At 38.4% G+C, this 18,964-nt stretch overlaps 2 protein-coding genes across 7 annotated transcripts in view; one reads left to right on the forward strand and one right to left on the reverse strand.

The window, feature by feature from the left end:
- The window catches only part of mbd2 (methyl-CpG binding domain protein 2), a 54,626-nt gene extending 49,707 nt beyond the window's left edge, over positions 1-4,919 (reverse strand). The window contains exon 1 of one of the 4 annotated variants that reach the window (XR_015936078.1): positions 4,551-4,914. Coding sequence is in view for 2 of the 4 variants with exons in the window: in XM_088630336.1 (XP_088486462.1) it covers positions 4,551-4,666 (116 nt within the window). In the remaining 2 variants the exon portion in view is untranslated. Of the gene's footprint in view, positions 1-4,550 lie in introns of all 4 variants that reach the window. The other 3 variants (XR_015936077.1, XM_088630336.1, XM_088630337.1) reach the window with 3 other exon arrangements.
- Positions 4,920-5,051: 132 nt separating this feature from the next.
- Positions 5,052-18,946, forward strand: poli (polymerase (DNA directed) iota). 3 transcript variants are annotated; one of them, XM_088630331.1, is made up of 10 exons: positions 5,052-5,820; positions 6,624-6,749; positions 7,719-7,883; positions 9,743-9,889; positions 11,984-12,220; positions 13,438-13,616; positions 14,816-14,907; positions 16,558-16,691; positions 16,967-17,172; positions 17,740-18,946. In XM_088630331.1, exons 1-10 carry the CDS (start codon positions 5,679-5,681, stop codon positions 18,460-18,462), a joined length of 2,151 nt encoding a protein of 716 aa, XP_088486457.1. In that variant the 5' UTR covers positions 5,052-5,678; the 3' UTR covers positions 18,463-18,946. The 3 variants fall into 3 exon arrangements, with proteins under 3 accessions (XP_088486457.1, XP_088486458.1, XP_088486459.1); XM_088630332.1 differs by having other exon boundaries at positions 5,052-5,814; XM_088630333.1 differs by lacking the exon at positions 6,624-6,749.
- Positions 18,947-18,964: the final 18 nt, after the last annotated feature.

The raw sequence follows: 18,964 nt of genomic DNA on the forward strand, positions 1-18,964 counted from the left end.
CAAAGCAGCTCTGCATGTACATACGAGTTCACCATTTTGACCTGGAACACTTGCAGTCAGATTCAGTCACACTGATGAGTCATGTCACGGAAGCAGACGACCAGCCTTTGGAAAGCCAGGGTGGTCATTTTGAATTCACGCAAATGGCGTGTTGATGAAGCAGACGTTTTCCACAGTCTCCAGCGGAAAGCACATGCATCACTTTGAAACGGAAGGAACGGCCTTGGATCGGTTACAGCAAGTGGATAAAAAACAAGGAGAAACCAGCCAGGAAATGGGCTTGTCCAGCTTAATTTGATCCGCAGTGTGAAAAGTCAACGTCATGTGGTCAGAGATTCCCAGCCTAGCCTGGCCTCCTGTTATTTACAATAGTTCCCAAAAGAAATGGGGGAAAGTACTGGCACAGGATCATTTTACAGGGCTTCCCCATAAGAGCACCTTAAACAAACTAAGCACCCCTCCCCCGTATCTAATCATAGTTTTGTTCGGGGTGGGGGACTAAATAACTAACCTTAAAACTACAGGAGATATCAAATATGAGTGCCTCAAAACTGTCCTTTAAAATATTTTTTTCAAATCTGACAACAGAGGAGGAAATAAATTGGTCTGCAATTAAGATCTGCAATTAAGTCTCCCGGTATTTTGTGGTCATTTCAGACAAAATTGGAAACAAGCTAGATGAACACATTCTTCAGGAACAGGATTCCACTTAACACCCTGGTGGTATCGCATCTGATTTTATTCAACTGCCATCACCAACATTCTGGCATAATCAAAGCACAATCCTGCAGTCTTGAGAATGCAAATGTCTGAAGAACTGAGTAATGAGTAAACTGTGGCTTTAAAAGCCCCTTGAACATTTATCTGGGAAACACCACTGCCAAAGCACTGAAGTACTATAAAGGTGAAATTAGAAATGTGTTTCAAATCCTTTCTTGTTTTGTCATGAAAGCAGCACAAAACAGCAAGCTGAACACAGGATGTGAACAGACACCAAAAATACACACCAGTGAGTCTGCACCTCAGCCTAGCCCTCACTATCACACAGATCTGCACATAACAGCACTTCCCGCATTCTGTGAACGTGGTATTTGAATAATAATGAAAGCAATTTTCACAGAGCTGAAAGCACAGCCCACTGTCCCAGGGCGAGGGCACCGACGACAGAGAGAACGACAATCACAGTCAAAAACATAAGCGCCTGGCATTCAAACAATAGAAGGTGGGCTTTCGGTTTTCTTAAAAGACACTTCAAAGAAGACCCTTTTTCTACAATGAAGACCTAAAATGAAACTGAGAGCTAATTCAAGGCTATTTCGCCCCAAACTGATCTGGGTTTAAATGGAAATATTGATATATGAAACCGTTAGACAGTCAAAAAGAAAGTTTTGCTTATTTTCCAGCCTGGCGATTAAAAATAAAAATTAAGAGCTTAAAAGAATTATTCACTTTTTTTTACTGGATATTCCGAAACATGGATTTGCATACTTCAGAGTTTGGTACTACAGGTGAATAGTTTTGTAAATAAAAGTAATTTCGTCAAAAAGGCCACTAAGTGTCTACTGTATGAACAAAATGATGCTAAAATGAGCAATGCACCCCAAATGACAGTAACACCATCACACCCTAAATATTTCTTAATATGGAACACACACAAATACGCAAGATTTTAAAAAAAACTTCAATGTCTCAACACCTGCTTAAGAGCACACCTGGAATGTGACACATATCAACCTGCCTGAAAAAAAAACGAATCTCTGGACCACAACATTACAGAAATTTTCAAGTAAATATAACAATACAAAACAGTTAACCAAATGGAAAAAATATATATTTTCCTGTGTCCTGTGGTTTGTTTTTAAATTATGAAAAGTGCTAACCACAAGGACAAATATTTTCTTCACTACGTGCTACAAAGTTTTCCCTTGTATTTGATTCCATAGATAATCATGTCGCAAAAGTCTCAAATGATTTCTTAGATGATTTACAAATATGGACTTCGGCTTAGAGAACTCATAAATGGGAATGATCATTGATCAGGAGTATACAATTTGCAAAGGTTCATAGTCAATATTATTAATTTGCTTTACAACTATAACTGTTAAACTAAAAAGCTAGTATATCTTCCAACGAGAGAAGTTTACATTAATACTTTTGAGCAGAAGAATCATTTACAGTTATGTAGAAAGGCTACTTTATAACTGTGAAAGAAATCATTTCTAGTGTGGAAGAAAAACCTCTTTGTTTAGCATGCCACTCTGTTTTATAGCCAGATCTGGTGTATTAAAAACACCCAGCTGTATAAATGGGTGCAGAGGTAAATTGCTTTGGATAAAAGAGTCAGTCAAATAAAAAATGTAACTGCAAATTAAAAATGCCTATTAAGGCCTTGGGCTAACTAAATTTATCATCAACGGGATTATACTCCACAGAACTGTAGGATGGTAAAACTTACATTATCGGCAAAACGCTATTCAAATTTTCAACACCTTCAACTGCGGACTGCTAGAGTGTTAATCACATCTGGGTCCTAAATATTGTGTTCCTCAAGTAGAACACAAGCAATCCTTGAACTGTGTATTTTAATCTTAAAATGCAATTAAAGATAATTAAAGTTTTATTTAAAAAAAACATAGTACCAAAACAAGAAAAACGTCCCCAATTTAAAATACACACCTTCTAAAGTAACTCCAATGATGAATATGGCATAACTGGAAGGTCAGAACAGAGTAACAGTACATTAAGAAACATTTAAAAGTTCTGAGACCAGTTCCAAGACAATTTTATTCAGTTAAAATTGTCTTACATTTGTCTAACAGTGTTAGAAACACTCATATCCAAAATATTAACAATAGCTTGGTTAAATTATTTTAGAGGCCTGTTCTCTCTGCTCTTTTAAAATTGTGTACCATCATCTATTTTATGTTGTCAATTTGATTCAAAAAGTTCAAAATCTTAATGCTATTTCAAATGTTCGGAAATCATAACTATCTCATAAAGAACAATTCTATCGAGGTTTTCTAAGAAACAATTAGAATAAAGATAAAACCTATATCCTGAATGCATGTGAGCACTTTGATTTCAGCTTCATTCAAGAGCACATCATACGAAATAGTCTGTGCCCCTTAAGCGTCATCTAATTTATTTCAGACAGCACTGAATGCATCATATAATTTAAAATAGTGGTACTCAGAATAAAAACTAACATTAAGACCAACTCCACCTTGTGTTGCTTTGAAAATAATTCTTTACAATTATATAATCTTAACTCGGAGCATGACAAATGTGAAGTCCACTGACCTGCAGAGTGCACTCCCACTTTTGTATTGAATATATCTAGCATGATATAAGGTGTATTGCTAAATGCATGAGATTTTAAAACACAGCATTACTGAAGCATGATAATGTATACATGTCTGCCAGACAGTGTCAAGTTAGGAACAAATCAAAGTTTACCAGGAATACTGTACAAGAAAGTAGATGAGCAACCAAAGACACTGGGCTGTCCAAATCGACTCTTGTAAGACAACCTATTTGGTCTCATGTTCAGCGGAGTGGCAAAGTACAGCTGGACAGTTGAAAACTTACAGAATCGGAGCTCACTTTTTAAGACCGGTGATGAAAAGGGGGCAGAGGCACAAAAGCCATCACTTCAACAACAGGCAAATAATGGTGAACACAGGGCCTCTTAACTACTTTTAATTAATAATTTTGGGCAAGCATATTATGAGAGGACAGAAAGGCTGTCAACCTTCTGCTTAAGAGACTGGGCTACCCAGGCTACCAAGCGAACGTCTGTGTATATAAATTGAAAGCTTGTCATAAAGTAACCAAAAGCACACGATAGTGAGGTGTACTGTCAGGAAGCCAAGAGAAAACGCATATATGTCTATTCAATAACAGTACACAAGATACATTAAAAAATCAAGAAGTAAAAAAAAAAAGTTACTTCGTGGCAAATAAGAATTGTATGTGTATACGTATGTTATGCTTTTTTTCCCCCCCATCACCTTCCTCCAAGAACAGTTAACCCAGCATAAACGTTTGACCGAGCAATCCTTCAGCCACTGTCCAAAGCACAGAGTTAAGCCTCTTAGTTACAGTAATAGCAGAAGAGCGGAGTTCCAGGAATACTTCGTTTTCTGTACAGGGGCAACAAGGTTGCAGCTGCTGACGATAAGCCAAAGTTGTTACGTAGCTAAATAAGACAGCAGCAACCTCATCCACTTCAGCACAGTTTATGAAGTTCGCGAGACACCGGCGAGCCCGTAAATGTGAGATAATGAATACGTCCTGCCCTGTATGGGGTGGTTGGCAGTAAAGACAGTAAATCGTGTTATTTTAAAACTGTAGCAGGCGTCTGCGGTACATCCAGTCACGTAAGGGAAGGACCGAGAACATTAGCTGGGTTCGGTGACACTTGGGGCTGTACAGCTTCAGCGTTTTCTCTTTTATCTCCGAGTCTGACATTAAGAGAAATAAGATGCCCCAAAGTTAAAAATGAGGAAACTCGTCTACCTGGGCACGGCTAATGCCACTGGCAGATTTACCTGTAGTAGTAGACATCGCTCTTGCCAGCGCTAAGCCCCGACTTCCGGATCACTTCTTCTTTCTTCCAACCCGGTGGCAGAGCCGGGCAGTCCATCCTCTTCCTCTCCATGATCATTTAGTACACTTAAAAAGGGTATCACCCAAGCCACCGCTTGTTAAAACAGGAGAGAGTTGGCGACACAACTCCGACGGAACACGGGGCGCAGAAAAAACATGCGAAGAGTGAAATGAAAGTTACAAAAAACCGATACAGCCTAACTTCTGAAACGTTGACCTCCCACGAATTACGCCCAGGGTTCCTGTCTGGCTTGCCCTAGGTATTGTAACTCCCGATTAGCAAGCACTCTCAGCAGCGGCACCTCCAGCGCTCAGCGGCGTGACGCTCTGAAATTTCAGCACTTCCCACAGACTCACAGCGCCTGGCAACCGCACTGGCTCGGCGCAGCTCCGCCTCTCCAGAGCTAGGCCTCTCATAGGCTTCCCTCGAAGTTCTTAATTATTAAAACTGTTGTGTATTGTTACACCACCCCCCCCCCCCCCAAATGATTTCGCCCTTTCATGAGATTTTATAGATCTTTCATATTGTGATGTAATTTAGTGTTTTAAATGCTGCTGATGTTTTATTTACTTGGGTCACTGTTTCTAGTCCACTCGTGTGGCAGAGGCCGACTGTGATTCATCAGAAGCAGTACTACAAGAGCCAGGGCTAAATACACGATACGTAGTGGTGTTTTGATTTTTTTTTCAAGTTCAAGTCTTGTTGCTTGTTTCTTTACCATTTGTAAGATTCCGTTGGGCCTTAATTGTCTTTAAATTTAACGCAAGCCGCGGAGCGCCTTAGATACATTAATAAAAAGCAATAATGATTTTTCCTGCATGTCTTTCACAAATAAATTGGTTAAAATAACTATACACGTATCATACATTCAAAACAGCTTCTTAAAACTGGAAATTGTTTTTAACCAGACACAGGGTGTTATCCCACCGAATACTACTAGTCCCGTTTTCTGGGCAATGTTATGGTTGTCCGCAATTTGAGTGTAATGTTAATGAGGGAAGCAGATGCTTGAGTGCAGAGACGTACTCAAGTTCGTCTCACGTTTGGATTTCCAAGTGAATGTAAAGCCATGGAATACTTGAATCCTGATGACGATTCCTTATTTTGCGACGAGGAAGAGGATGACGATGATTGGATGTGTAGGGATCCAGCAGAACAGGGCTCTTCTACTACGTCCAGCGGGGTTATTTCTTCAATCCTTCCAGGTACAGGTGAGGAAAATACCTTTTACAGTATTCATTTGTACCCAAATTCTGAGCATGAAATTGCGGTTCTTTATTTTGAGAATAAAACAGAATAAGAAATTGGACGAATGCTTATTGTGGATAAAAAACTGAATTGTACTCGTTGCTTTATTTTCTTTAAATATTTTCCATTTACAGTTGTATTTAACATTAGCATTAGTTCGAAATGATGCAGTATTTGCAAGAATAAGAGTAAAACATCTAAAACTTATCTATGCACGGAGTCAACAACTTTAGAGATGGTGAACGTGCCCTCGATTTGGAATTCCTCAGGCACAAAGTTTTTGGTGTACACCGTGATGCCTTTCAGAATAAACCGCGACAAAGATCCTGCGTTCAAAAGGTACAGATCCGAAAGCTATAAAGGTTTTAAAGGTGATATTTTATATTTACTTCCATGTAGCTTTGGAAATGTTCCGTCAACGTGCAATGGCAAAAAAAAGAGCAAAGCATTTAGGAATGCAATGATTGCAGGAAAATAGGATTGCGTAAAAACAGTTTTCAAACCCCCTTATTGTATATTATTAATTTTAATCCTTTCTCCTCCGGCTGCTTATTATTTTTAATTTAGCATTTGTTTCACGACAGCTTGCAGTAAACACCTTTTTAAATCTTGTTTGTTGTTTCTAAAGCAGGTTTAGAGAAATCTAAAGGCTGTAGAAATATACGAGTGTCTTTAAAATTCTTTCTAATTTAATTGATCCGATCGTCATTCTCATTGCTGTGACTTGAACATGGATCGAAGAAAAATATTCCATTATGTGTTTCAGGAGCCCAGGAAAGGTGGTTTCCTGTAGGGCAGCGTCACCGGAGGGTCATTCTTCATTTTGATCTGGACTGTTTCTATGCTCAAGTAGAAATGATCCGTAATCCAGAGCTACGACACAAGCCTTTAGGTAATTAATAATCAGATTTTTAAAAAGGTGAAAATATTGCTTTTTGTGTCAAAGTGCAGTGGAAGAAGAGAATAAACATTTTAAAAAAATGTCTTATTATTGTTCAACCACTCTGTCGTTCCCCTGTTATGGCTAGGAGGATAAAACAGGTTTTAGGTTAAGATAATGCTTACCAAGAAGGGCTACAAAGATTGATTAAACTTGATTGAGATGGAGCTAGAAAATTTCCCTGACCTAAAAATCCACGTTCATTGCCAATTTACTCTCAGGGTGCTGAAGGTGGAGAGGAAAAAAAAATCTGCTCTTGTGGTAAGGAGGTACTCCTTGAGAGGAGCTGTAAGACTATCAACATATCAGCTGGAGTCTTGCATCATGTGCAGTTGTTTCATCATGTGATTTTGAAAGGCTGATTAAACCTTTCAGACGACTTCAGCAGGTTTTGGCAAACAGAGCTATATTGGAAAGCCAGCAAGACTTGTAAACTAAATCTCTTGTCTTGGTCTTAAATGATGAAACAATTGGCAAGTTTTGCATCGCGGGGTACAACTCAGTTTGTCATGTAGAAATGTCATTTCGGTGTCTTCATTTTTTCTTCATGTGCTTAAATTTTGACCCTGAAATGGTGCCCTTTCAAAAATGCGTAACCATTGGTGTGCTACGCATTTATTGGATACGACACTCTAGGGTTTTTGCGAGACTAAAGTAGTGAACACACACTTTGAACTTGGACTCAGGCTGGGATCGACATTGCTATTTCAAGTGTGGACAGTGTTTGATGTTGGCAGCATTGCTTTCCAAAGAGCTGACCCATCACTGGGTTGGGCTTCAAACAGTTACAGTTAACTTAGCCTACAGTACCACAGCTGCCCGTTAGGTATTTGAGATGTGACTCTGGGTTTGCCGAAAGAATACTAGTGAGCAAGGTGGAAATTGCTGGTATTTGCTATGTAACGTTTCTCTTGTATTTAGGCATCCAACAGAAGAATATTGTCGTCACAAGTAACTATGTGGCCAGAGAGTGTGGTGTGAACAAGCTGATGTTTGTAACAGATGCCAAAGAGAAGTGTCCCCAGCTGGTTCTAATCAGTGGGGAGGATCTCACACACTACAGGGAGATGTCATACAAGGTCACAGGTAATCTTCACTTCCTCTCATTCAAATGATTTACAAGGTTACACAACAGCCATATCATGCCTAAGCTGTGCCATCTTTTACTATAGCAGGCTTAATATATTACTGCAAAGGAACAAGTAATAGGTTTAATCCATGCTGAAAAAAAGAAGAAAGAGAACACAACGTTTTGGCCGTGGAGCCTTCTTCAGGTGGCTTCTTCTTCACACCTGTAGAAGGCTCCATGGCCGAAATGTTGTGTTCTCTTTCTTCTTTTTTTCAGCATGGAATAAACCTATTACTTGTTCCTTTGCAGCCTACGCATGCTGACGCAGCTACCCACCTTAATATATTACTTACGGTTCTGTATTATTATTATTATTATTATTATTATTATTATTATTATTACTTGTTTCTTTGCAGCCTACGCATGCTGACGCAGCCACCCACCTTAATATATCGCTTAAAGTTCTGTGTTGTTGTTGTTGTTATTATTATTATTATTATTATTATTATTATTATTATTATTATTATATAAGAATGCTGTACATAGTGATAAAGAAACAGACAAAAAAGGTACAATAAAAATTAACCAAATAATAAAAATGAAAAGAACAAATTAAAGAGGAACATACAGGATATAATGTAGGGCCATCAGACATAGGCCCAGGTAAAGAGTTTAGAGTTTAGATTTGAAGAGAGTTGTATCCTGGGTACAGTGAGCAAAGGCCCAGCCTCAAATAGACGGAATGAGCATAAACTGGAACCTTAAAAGTCACGTATTGAATACGTGTCCATATAGTCAGCCAGTGTAGAGACTTAAGTACAGGAGTGGTATGCTGCCAAGGGTTGGTATGAAGTCAGTCTGCAGAGTTTGGGACATGTTGCAACTGACTGAGAAAAACGTACTTACAATATCACTCAGTGCAGGAGAGAGTTATAATATTAGGAAATGCATAAAATAGTGATCCAATCTTTTCTGAGATTTTATAGTAAATAAAAATTAAACTAAAAGCAAAATACAATACTCGTGTTTTAAAATTTGTGGACAACCCTTCATAGTCATTTAAATTACTATTTATACTCATTACTAATGAGTTCCATTATTACAGTCTGATGCTATTTGATGATGTGTTTATTCTTTTAATGGGTGTATTGAAGCCTCCAGAAGTCATAGTGGCTTCTGATTTTCTGGCTTACTGATTTAGGGAAGTATTTGTTGTTACCTGTGATTTCCAGCAAATACTTGAATTCTTCGTACAATTACAATTCAGATTCTTATGCTGAAATTCCTCTTCGGAGAATCCTGAATTTACCAAGTCAGCACAAGACAGACGAGCTCAAATGAAAAAAGTTGAAGTGGCACTATCTTTTTATTCATGCGTGAAAGATGCTTTTTATTCAGATTAAGGAAGGTCAAGTGTTTTGCTCAGATGCCCTTTCATAACACAAAACCCTCCTGTCCTGTCAGGACACAATTCAAGTCAAGTTAGTGTTTAAGTGCTAAGGCAGCAATCTCTAAGTCTGTTGGTTATGTAGTTGTACTAATTATACACTACTATATCATTATCCTTACCTTTGTAGGTCCAGTTAGCCATATAAAGTCTGGATGCTGAAGTATAATAAAAAAAGTTGTTATTGGCTTAAATTTGCAGAGCAATTAGAACATACTGTTTGTTTTGAGTGCATTTTTATTAAAAAATCATATATATTAACATTACCTTAGATCTTTGACATGTTTGATTGTCTTCAACTGAATCAGAGACTAAGACACCACACACAACTTGATTTAAATAAATAAATGAGGTCTGTCAACTTTGATTCCTTAAATTATCTTGAATTTTTCCAGGATATCTAAAATGTTATGGACTTTTTTTCTTCAGAACTGTTGGAGGGCTATAGCTCATTAGTGGAGCGTCTTGGGTTTGATGAAAACTTTGTGGACATTACAGAAGTGGTAGAGAAGAAACTTAGACAGGCATCCGTATCTCCAGATTTGACAGTGAATGGTAACATATACAACAAACACCGTAAGTCAACGTTTTTCAGACTATCCTGCATGTCTCAATTGATTTTTGTATTTTAATTGGTGTACAGAATCATAATTTATGTTCTTTAAATCAAACATTCTGTGTGTCTTTAATTTTATTTGAAGTAGATTGGTAAACAACATAACCTTCAACATCATTTTATCCAGCAAGCTGATTATTATGACACCATGCCGTCTACAAGGATGTTTGTTGTGGCTTTGCATACCACAGTCTTAAAGTTAAGACTAGTTATATTTTTAAAAAATACCTCCCACTTTCAATAATATTATTTGTGGAATCTAATCTGAAAAGAATTAATTGAATGAACTTAAACATTCCACATTGAATTGTGGTCAAACAAAGAATAACGTTAGTAGAATTTGCTGAACAACTGATAATAGGTCATGTGAACACTTTGTGAAGCAGGACAAAAACCCAAGAATACTTCTACATTCCTCCATACTGACAGGAACATCTCCTATAATATGAAATGACAGACATCTTCAGAAGTGGTAGCCACCAGTTATGCTAACAGTTTAATAACTTCTTCAATAGACAGGTGTTTGTTGCTAGTTTGGAGCCAAAAAAGATTCTCATATATTTCTGATTTGGTTGTTTAAAAACCACCCATCCATTTTTCTTTATCAGTACGGGATCGCAGGGGAGCTAGAGACTATCCAGCAAGCAACAGGCACAAGGCAGGATACACCCAAGACAGGACACCAATCCATCACAGGGAACAATCAGACAGAAGCACGTACACTCACAACAATTTTTACCCGACAGGAGTTAACCTACTAATATGTCTTTGGACTGTGGCAAAAAAACTGGAGCATCCAGGGGAAACCCATGCAAACACAGGGAGGATTTACAAGTCCACACAGATAGGAATTGATCCCAGGGCTCCAGTGCCGCAAGGCAGCAATGTTATCCAGTGCACCACCATGCCACCCCAATTTAGAAACCAGATCAGAAAAATCACACGTGCTCTGGCTATTTGAAATTCGAATCTGAGCTTTCAAAAACGTAGAACTGAGAAAAACGTTCTATGTCTACGACATACACAACACACAAAGGGAAGACCAGGTCAGCCAAGAAAAAGCATGTGCTGTTAATGTCAATAAATATTAGAGCTGTGAAGCAAAACTTTAAAACAACGGTCAGTAAAATCACCAGCAACAAGGTCCACGGGTGACCATATTAAAAGCCACGGTCAGCAGAAGATAGACAGCAGAATTACAAAAGCTGCACTTTTAAATGCCACCCTGTCTTTAACACTACGAACAAAAAAAGCCAGTTGAGCATTTTCTCAGGTACAAAGATGAGCCAGAAGAATTCTGGAACAATTTTTAATGGAGATGAGGGACCCAGATTACCTAAATGATGGTAAGGTTAAAGTGTGACAGTACAAAGAAATAAACTGCAGATGCTCTATAGAATACCACCCCATCTGTGAAGCGTGGTCGAGATAATGTGAGTGCCTTGGAACACAAGGCACGCCTCTAGAACCCATCTTTAATGACACTGTAACTAATGACGACAGCAGCAGCAGCATGAATTCAGAAGTTTAGAGAAACATTTTGTCTGCCTGTGTAGAAGAAAATGGTTCCGTACTTATTGGGTTGCAGTTCACTAAGCAGTGTGATGCCCGTGCATGCATTTTACATGCTGAAGATAAAAAATAAAGTCAGATCGTCTCTAGAATAGAGACAAATTCAATGAGGCTGCAGCATTGGCTTTGCAAGGCATCACAGATTTTTACACAGTTTGGTGAGATGGGTCACGGACTTCATATAGTTATTACCTCAAAGGACTATGTAACTGGCTGCTGACCACTCTGAAATGCACTTAAATAGATGAGTCTTGAAACTAGGTGCCTTGGATGGTCCCTCAATATCACTAGGTTCAAAAAAAGTATATGTTTTTTGTTCTAATATCATCAAATGAATACATGAAATCATCTCTTACATTGATTATTATATTTCATCTGGATTACATGGTGTCTCAGTATTCTGGCAAGTGTAGTGAAAGAATGGTCTGCAATGGTAAGAGGAAAAGAATATAGGTGCCTGACTCACTGTTTTTTTTGTCTAGATCTAAACCCAAACATAGAGGACCACATCAGGCTGGCTGTAGGATCTCAGATTGCAGCAGAAGTCAGACTTGCCATTCACAGCAAACTGGGACTTACAGGTTGTGCTGGAATTGCAACAAGTAAACTACTGGCCAAACTGGTGTGTGGAACCTTCAAGCCCAACCAGCAAACCACACTGCTGCCAGAAAGCACGTCACACTTGATGAGCAGCCTGGGCCATTTTAGTAAGGTTCCTGGTAAGAAATGGAAACTTCAGTGTGTTTTAATGTACAGCAAAAATAATGGGTTTCAATTAAAGGACAGAAAATGTTTAGGACAAATGATCCCTGTTATAAGTCACCCCCCTTTGTGTCATTTCACATTTATGTCTTTTGTGGAATTGAGGAACTTGACCTTGAGGAACAACCTGGTTTGTTGATTATTTTGTTCTTGCAATGGAAAAAAAAATACTGTAAAGAGCAAAGTTTAAAAAAAATCTCTCAATCTCTCTTAAATCTGGTCCATAGCCCAACTCAATTGATCCTTATGGGATTAACCTCCTTCTTTAAAAACACATGGGCAAAGTTTTCACTCTTACTGTCCCCATCCCTCCATATTTACATTGTCTTTTGGTGGGAAAATTCTACAAAAAAACATTGTTACTCACAGGTCCCTAACCCCACCATTTATCAGGGACCCCTGTATACAAACAGTGCTTTTTGTACTTTTTGTCTTTATATGATCCACTTCAACTAAAACAATTAGCAATTTTCTGAAAACCTTTTGCCCTTTTTCTGCACCACACCTGTATGAGTCTAGCCAAATTTTTATAACCACCCTGGGTAACACTGGAATTAATATGTTGGCCCACTGTTTCTCTGGGGCTCTTATGCTAGTAGCTTGGTATCTGGGGCTAGGAAGGATTAGATCAGTTGAAAGATGTTGAACCCATGTACTAGCAAAATGGTTCTTTAAACATCCTAGTGTGTCCGTATTTAAAAAATGGCCTTGCTTTGCTCAGCATGATCACCATTTTTTGGTTGTATGAAATATTTTCGTTTGTCTTCTGACCTAGATCAATTAAATTTCAAAATTGTAACGTGGTGTCTTCATGCTAAGTGTGACCTAAATTTCATGGTTAACGTTTTATTTCATCCCAGTATTTTGAAGACCAATGACTCCAAACCTGCTACTTTGCTATACCTTAATGAAAAAAATCAAGGTTGTGCTGGTATTGCAAAAAGTAACTACCAGCCAAACCGGTGTGTGGAACCATCAAGCCCAATCGGCAAATCATACCGCTACCAGAATGCACATCACACTCAATTCAAGAATAAGAATCCAAGCATCTTAATTCAGATCGATAGGTTTAGCTTGTCTGCGATTGTTGTTGTTTTCTGTTGTTTTTTTGGGATGGAAAGGAGGAGAGCACTGTGAGACTGCAGGTGACTGTTGTCATCTCCTGGCATTGCAGGAGTAGGGTATCGGACAGCTCAGAAGCTGCAAGCCCTGGGGCTCCGCAGCCTGGAGGACCTGCAGCTGTTTCCCCTGACCGAACTGGAGAAAGAGTTTGGAGCTGCCACAGCCAAGCGAATCCACAGCCTGAGCCATGGTATTGATGAGGCTCCTGTCACCCCCACAGGCCCCCCGCAGGTATGCCTGTCAGCGTTGTCAAGAGACGTACATATCCCTGGGGACTAGTGTACAATGGTACCTCCGTGCTGTCAGCTGGTTCCAGGGGTCAGAAATTAAAAATTACGCCGGCCCCGGGTCATTATAACGTGGTTTCTATAGAGATACGTTCACAACATTGTAATTTTAGCTTATCGGTAAATGCTTCCTTGGGTGTCACCTTTAAGCATAGTACAATACTAGTTCAAGTAGGAACCTGCGTCAGCATGCGTACGCTGCAAAGGAACAAGTAAAGGTTTATTCTATGCTGAAAAAAAAAAAAAGAAACGCAACATTTCTGCTCTGGCACCCGAAGAAGGCTCCACAACCAAAACGTTGTTTCCTTTCTTCTGTACAATCAAAGTACAGCACAAGTATAGCACAGTACTTTTCTAGTACAAACCCTTTTCTAGTACAATACTAGAACAGTTCCATAAAATAAAGTATGAAACAAAACACATATAGTCTAGTATTGTACATTTAAACTTTACATTTACACTCAATCCGTTGTTGATTTACACGTACGAATGAGACTTTATGTATGTTTTTGGAGCTTTGCCAGTTTTTTGTTGATTGCTGACGTCTTTCCTCTGTTCCACGGAAGGGGATGTAGAGGAGCTTTGACTGCTTTTTTTCACCAGAGAAGCTCTCACCGGTAGTCTGCTTCACCTTTCTCATCCTCTCAGAAAGCAGCGTATATAGACAGCGAATCTGGAGGTCTGCATCGATGTGCAAGAGAGTCTGAATTACTTTCCCCAGATCTCTATAACATTTTTTTAGCAATTGTATGACAGGGAATATGTATAATCTTGCTTTATACTATTTGTATTTGTAATGTACAGTATATGTAATGTACAGTATTTTTTTATTACAGCATATATTTTATTTTTTAAAATGGATACTTCTTCCTAAAGGATTACCCAAACCTCCAGCTAGCATAGCATTAGTCCCTTATACTCATAGCATTAATGAAACGTAAGTATACATAAGTTATACACTAAAGCTTTCTCCCTTTCTCACAGTTCCTCAGATTTTGTCAGTTATGCAGTGAGAGCGAGGACTTCCAAAACCATCCCCTTAAGACGTGCTCTCTCTTCATTGACAGAAAGCAGATAATAAATTAAGTCAAAAGGTATCACTTCTGAATGTTGACAGTTCCATGTGTATTTCTTCAATTTCAGTCTCTAAGTGATGAAGACTCCTTCAAGAAAGTCTCCACGGAATCTGAGGTTTCGAAGAAAGTTGAGGATCTTTTGGTTAGCCTACTAGAAAGGTATTTGCAGTTTTAATGGAAAACTCAAGATCATCCAGTCAATGATTGGATATGAAAATAAGTCATTGACAGCAAATCATGTGTTTTCTTTGTCCGTGTGTTAAGAGACTGAGTAAGCTGTTTACATTAGATCATCCTACTTTCTGTCCAACTCACCATTTTTGCGCAGTAGTACTACTTGTAATGCATATTCTTATAATATTCTTGGCCAAAACTCCACTTTATCTTCTGATATTGATCCCATTACACACATATCCACCCAAGTTTAGTGGTTATTTATATTTTGTTCTTGCTAAATGTCCTTAGTGGATAGCGTGCAGTCTTCTGTCTTTGCCCAATTCAGGTACAGAACTGGCAAATGTAATTTGATCATTACTTGCTATTCTGCCAATGTGCCTCAGTCCTGTCCTTTAGTGACCTACTTCATTCCTGTCATTGGACACGAGTTTCCTGTCAAACGGCCAAGCTGTATAGAAGTACAGTATATAGTTCTTTCATGATGTACACTTGTGTCTCTTTGAGGCCATAATTATTTTTTAGATTAATTTCAGTATTTTGGGGATTTTAAACCATATTCAAGAATGAATTAAAAACTCCTTCATAGACCTCTTAGTTGGTTCATCAAAACTTCAAACAAACACATATAACAGAAAAAGATGTATTTGACAAACACCAGGAAGACAAATGTTGTAGGCCTAAGTATTATTTGTCAGTGAACTATAAGGCTTTTAGGTATATATAATTGTATTAATTTACAGTATATAGTATAAGAGAATTCATTTAGCAAGTCTGAATAGCAATCAACTATTGCTGTCTTGCTGGCATTTTGCATCAGTTTCACCCATTATTTCACACATCACTCTCGAAGGGCTAATTCAGCTTTCACAAAGAATTGAAACGAGAGAGAGAGTAAACTCAATAAAACCCAGCAGTTGCAAGTTTTAAATGGGAAGCATGAAAGAGTGTGTATGATAAGGACATTATTGCATTTTAAAGGATGGAGATCCAATCTGATCATTATATTGACAACAATGAAAAAGAAGCAGCAAGAAAAGTCAGTGTTTCAGATTACAGAGTGCAGACCACAATCAGTCTACAGATAGGGAGCAGCTCCTGGCTCTTCAGTCAAGAGGGTCCAAGACATAAAGAGAAAAAGACCATAATGAGTTTTGAAGTCCATGAGCAATCCTATAGTAGACTTCACAACCCAATAAGAATGTTAAAATTAAAATGAGAACATTTTGCTCTATGACTCGCCATAATGTCCTACAACCCCACATTTTTTTTTCGGGGTCTTTCCAGTTGTTCTTTGTGCTGTTCTGTAATGTAAAATAGAACTACAGGAGACTCCCCGATTCTTTCTTTTAACATTGGTTCTGCAGTTTGGGTTAACCAATACATACAAAAGCCTGTTTATTAATTTGTCATTTTTCTGTGTGCTCAGACAGTGCATTTCAAGCCTTGCTTTGGAAGGAGAAACTTGTCATTTTCATATCTGTGACTGAAAAACACAGATGTCAAGTTGAATTCAGGCATATTTTATAAAATATATCGGTTTTGCTGTTCATTTGCACAGCAGAAATGTGGACCTTCAGTAATGACTCACTGACTCATGTGAGTGAAGACGTCCGCATCTTTCTGTCATTTCAGGATGTACAAAGATGGAAGGCAGCCTCGCACCCTTCGTCTCACCATAAGGCGCTTTACAACCACTAATAAATGGTTCAGCCGGGAGAGTCGTCAGTGTCCCATTCCAAACCACATCAGACAGAAAATTGCCACAGGTAGGGTCGTCATTCATCTAATATCTAATTGCACCTCATCTTGGCCAACCCAAAAAAAACAAAGAGCCTGTGCTCCCATGACTCTATTACCTGAATCAGATATAGCACAGTAATTGCAGACATTTCCATACTGTTTGGAGTTTACACAATGAAGCTGCTAAACCAAGAGCCTTTATTACTTGTGTATGAGTTTTTTTGTAGTTATTTGTTATTTACTGAGAAAAGCCTTGTAAAGCCACTTTCCTGTTTTGTTTCCTTTAATTTTGTTGCAACAGGAACTGCCGATGTTGTAGCTCCTCTGGTTGACCTAGCCATGAAGCTGTTTCGTAAAATGATCGACACAAAGACAGCGTTTCACCTCACATTAATAAACGTGTGCTTCAGTAACTTACAGTCTGCCTATACGTCCAACAAAGGCTCAATAGGATTCTTTTTTGCACACAAGACTGATGGGAAACCCAATCCCAGCTTTGACAGCAAGGTAATATAAGTCAGTTCTTAGTACTATTTTAGTTCTTTATTTATTTTGTTACAATAAAAAAGTAAAAAAGTATTACAGTACTGTATTGGCTTCAACCAGTAAGCAAAGTCTACAGATTGGTTCAAGACAATATATATGTAATAGTTCCAAGAGTTTGTGGTTCACAGTATTTTTTAGGGACTAAGGATAGTACATCATTAGATAAAGACCAACACTGAAGTAGACAATGGTATCTTTGCTTTGTGTTATCCAACTGCTGTCTAATCTGCAGTTTCTTACTATCTTCACTTTCTTACTACTAAAGTAAACAGCTTGCTCTTCACTTTCTTACTACTGAAATAAGCCAAAAAGTGTAAAAATCACACAAATCAAAGCAGAAGCAAAACTGCTTAAAATGTTTAGTTAGCAGTCAACATAAATATTTTCAGTTTTAAAACGTTATGTTTTTGTGTTTTCCACACAGTAAAAATCAGTCTATAGAGTAGTTTCAAGTAATCCTAACAATAATAAACTGTTATTTTTTGTACTTCAGTCCAGCAGTTAAGTGTTTGCTGTGTTTTCTTGCAGATCGAGTCGTGTATTAGAGGCCAGGGGTCAGATGTGACAGTGAATACCCTGAAAAAAGCATGTGGCAGTGAGAGTGCTGTAACTGGAGAGGAGTCACAACAAGCCCAGCAGAAGCAGAGCAGGCCTGGACTGGTTAAAGACTTCCAGCCACCCCTTGGGGTTGACCCTGAGGTTTTCAGACAGTTGCCTGAAGAAATCCAGAGGGAGATAATGTCTAGCACATCTCCTGCCCCATGTTTAGGTGCTTCCAGAGAAAAGAAAGTGCCTGTCATGAAGAGCAGCCACAAACGTGAATTATTATCTACCCTGCAGCTACCAAAAAGGAAAACCTCCCTTGGATCTTCTGAATGTAAATCTGCAGACTCCATTGGTTCACATGAGGAAAAGAAGAAAAGTCAAACTGGCTTTGTTCAGCCCAGCCCACAGCTAGCTCATGAATCCAGCACCTCCTCCTTTTCCGTCTGTGAGGCCGTGGATCCAGAAAGCCCAATGGACTGTGATCCACTGAAGCAGACAGCTGAGTTCCCTTCTAATGTGGACCCCAAGGTGTTCTCCGAGCTGCCTGCAGAGCTACAGAGGGAGTTATTAACAGAGTGGAAGCAGCAAAGACCAGTCTCTAAAATCCACATCAATAAATATCTAGCAAAAGCCAAAGACACAAAACCTACTACAGCTAAAAGCACTCAGACAAACAACTTATTTAAATACTTCAAGCAGAGCTGAACTCACAGGTGTGTTACGGACTGTGCAGAGTATTGTATATATATTGTACATTTAAAGTAACAAATCTTGTTCTCTAATCTGGCGTGATGTCCTGGACAAGATTAAATGGTTTGGAATGTGATAATCGACTGGTATAGAAGACCTGTCAAATACTGCAGGGAATTGAAGTGTCTCAATACAAACATAAATATAATAACCTAATTTAACTAGGCATTCAAGTGATAGAAATGCCATAAAATTGTGAAAACACTAAGCATACATAAACAATTTTACTGCTTGTGTGGGTGTTCTAGTGTTTCATAGCTGAAATTGTAACATAATTGCACTATATATCTCTGTGGTATACATTTGTATATGTAATTTGCAAAAGGGGGCAGCCATATAACTGTGCAATAATATTTTTGATAAAGTCCAGTTCTGCTTTTTAAGCTACTATACTTAATAAAGATATTTGAGATTTAAAAAATACACGTTTTCTACTAGACCTTGAGTGTTGTTTGAT

This window comes from Lepisosteus platostomus, chromosome 4 (assembly GCF_059453375.1).
Source record: "Lepisosteus platostomus isolate fLepPlt1 chromosome 4, fLepPlt1.hap1, whole genome shotgun sequence".
Taxonomy (NCBI): Eukaryota; Metazoa; Chordata; class Actinopteri; order Semionotiformes; family Lepisosteidae; genus Lepisosteus; species Lepisosteus platostomus.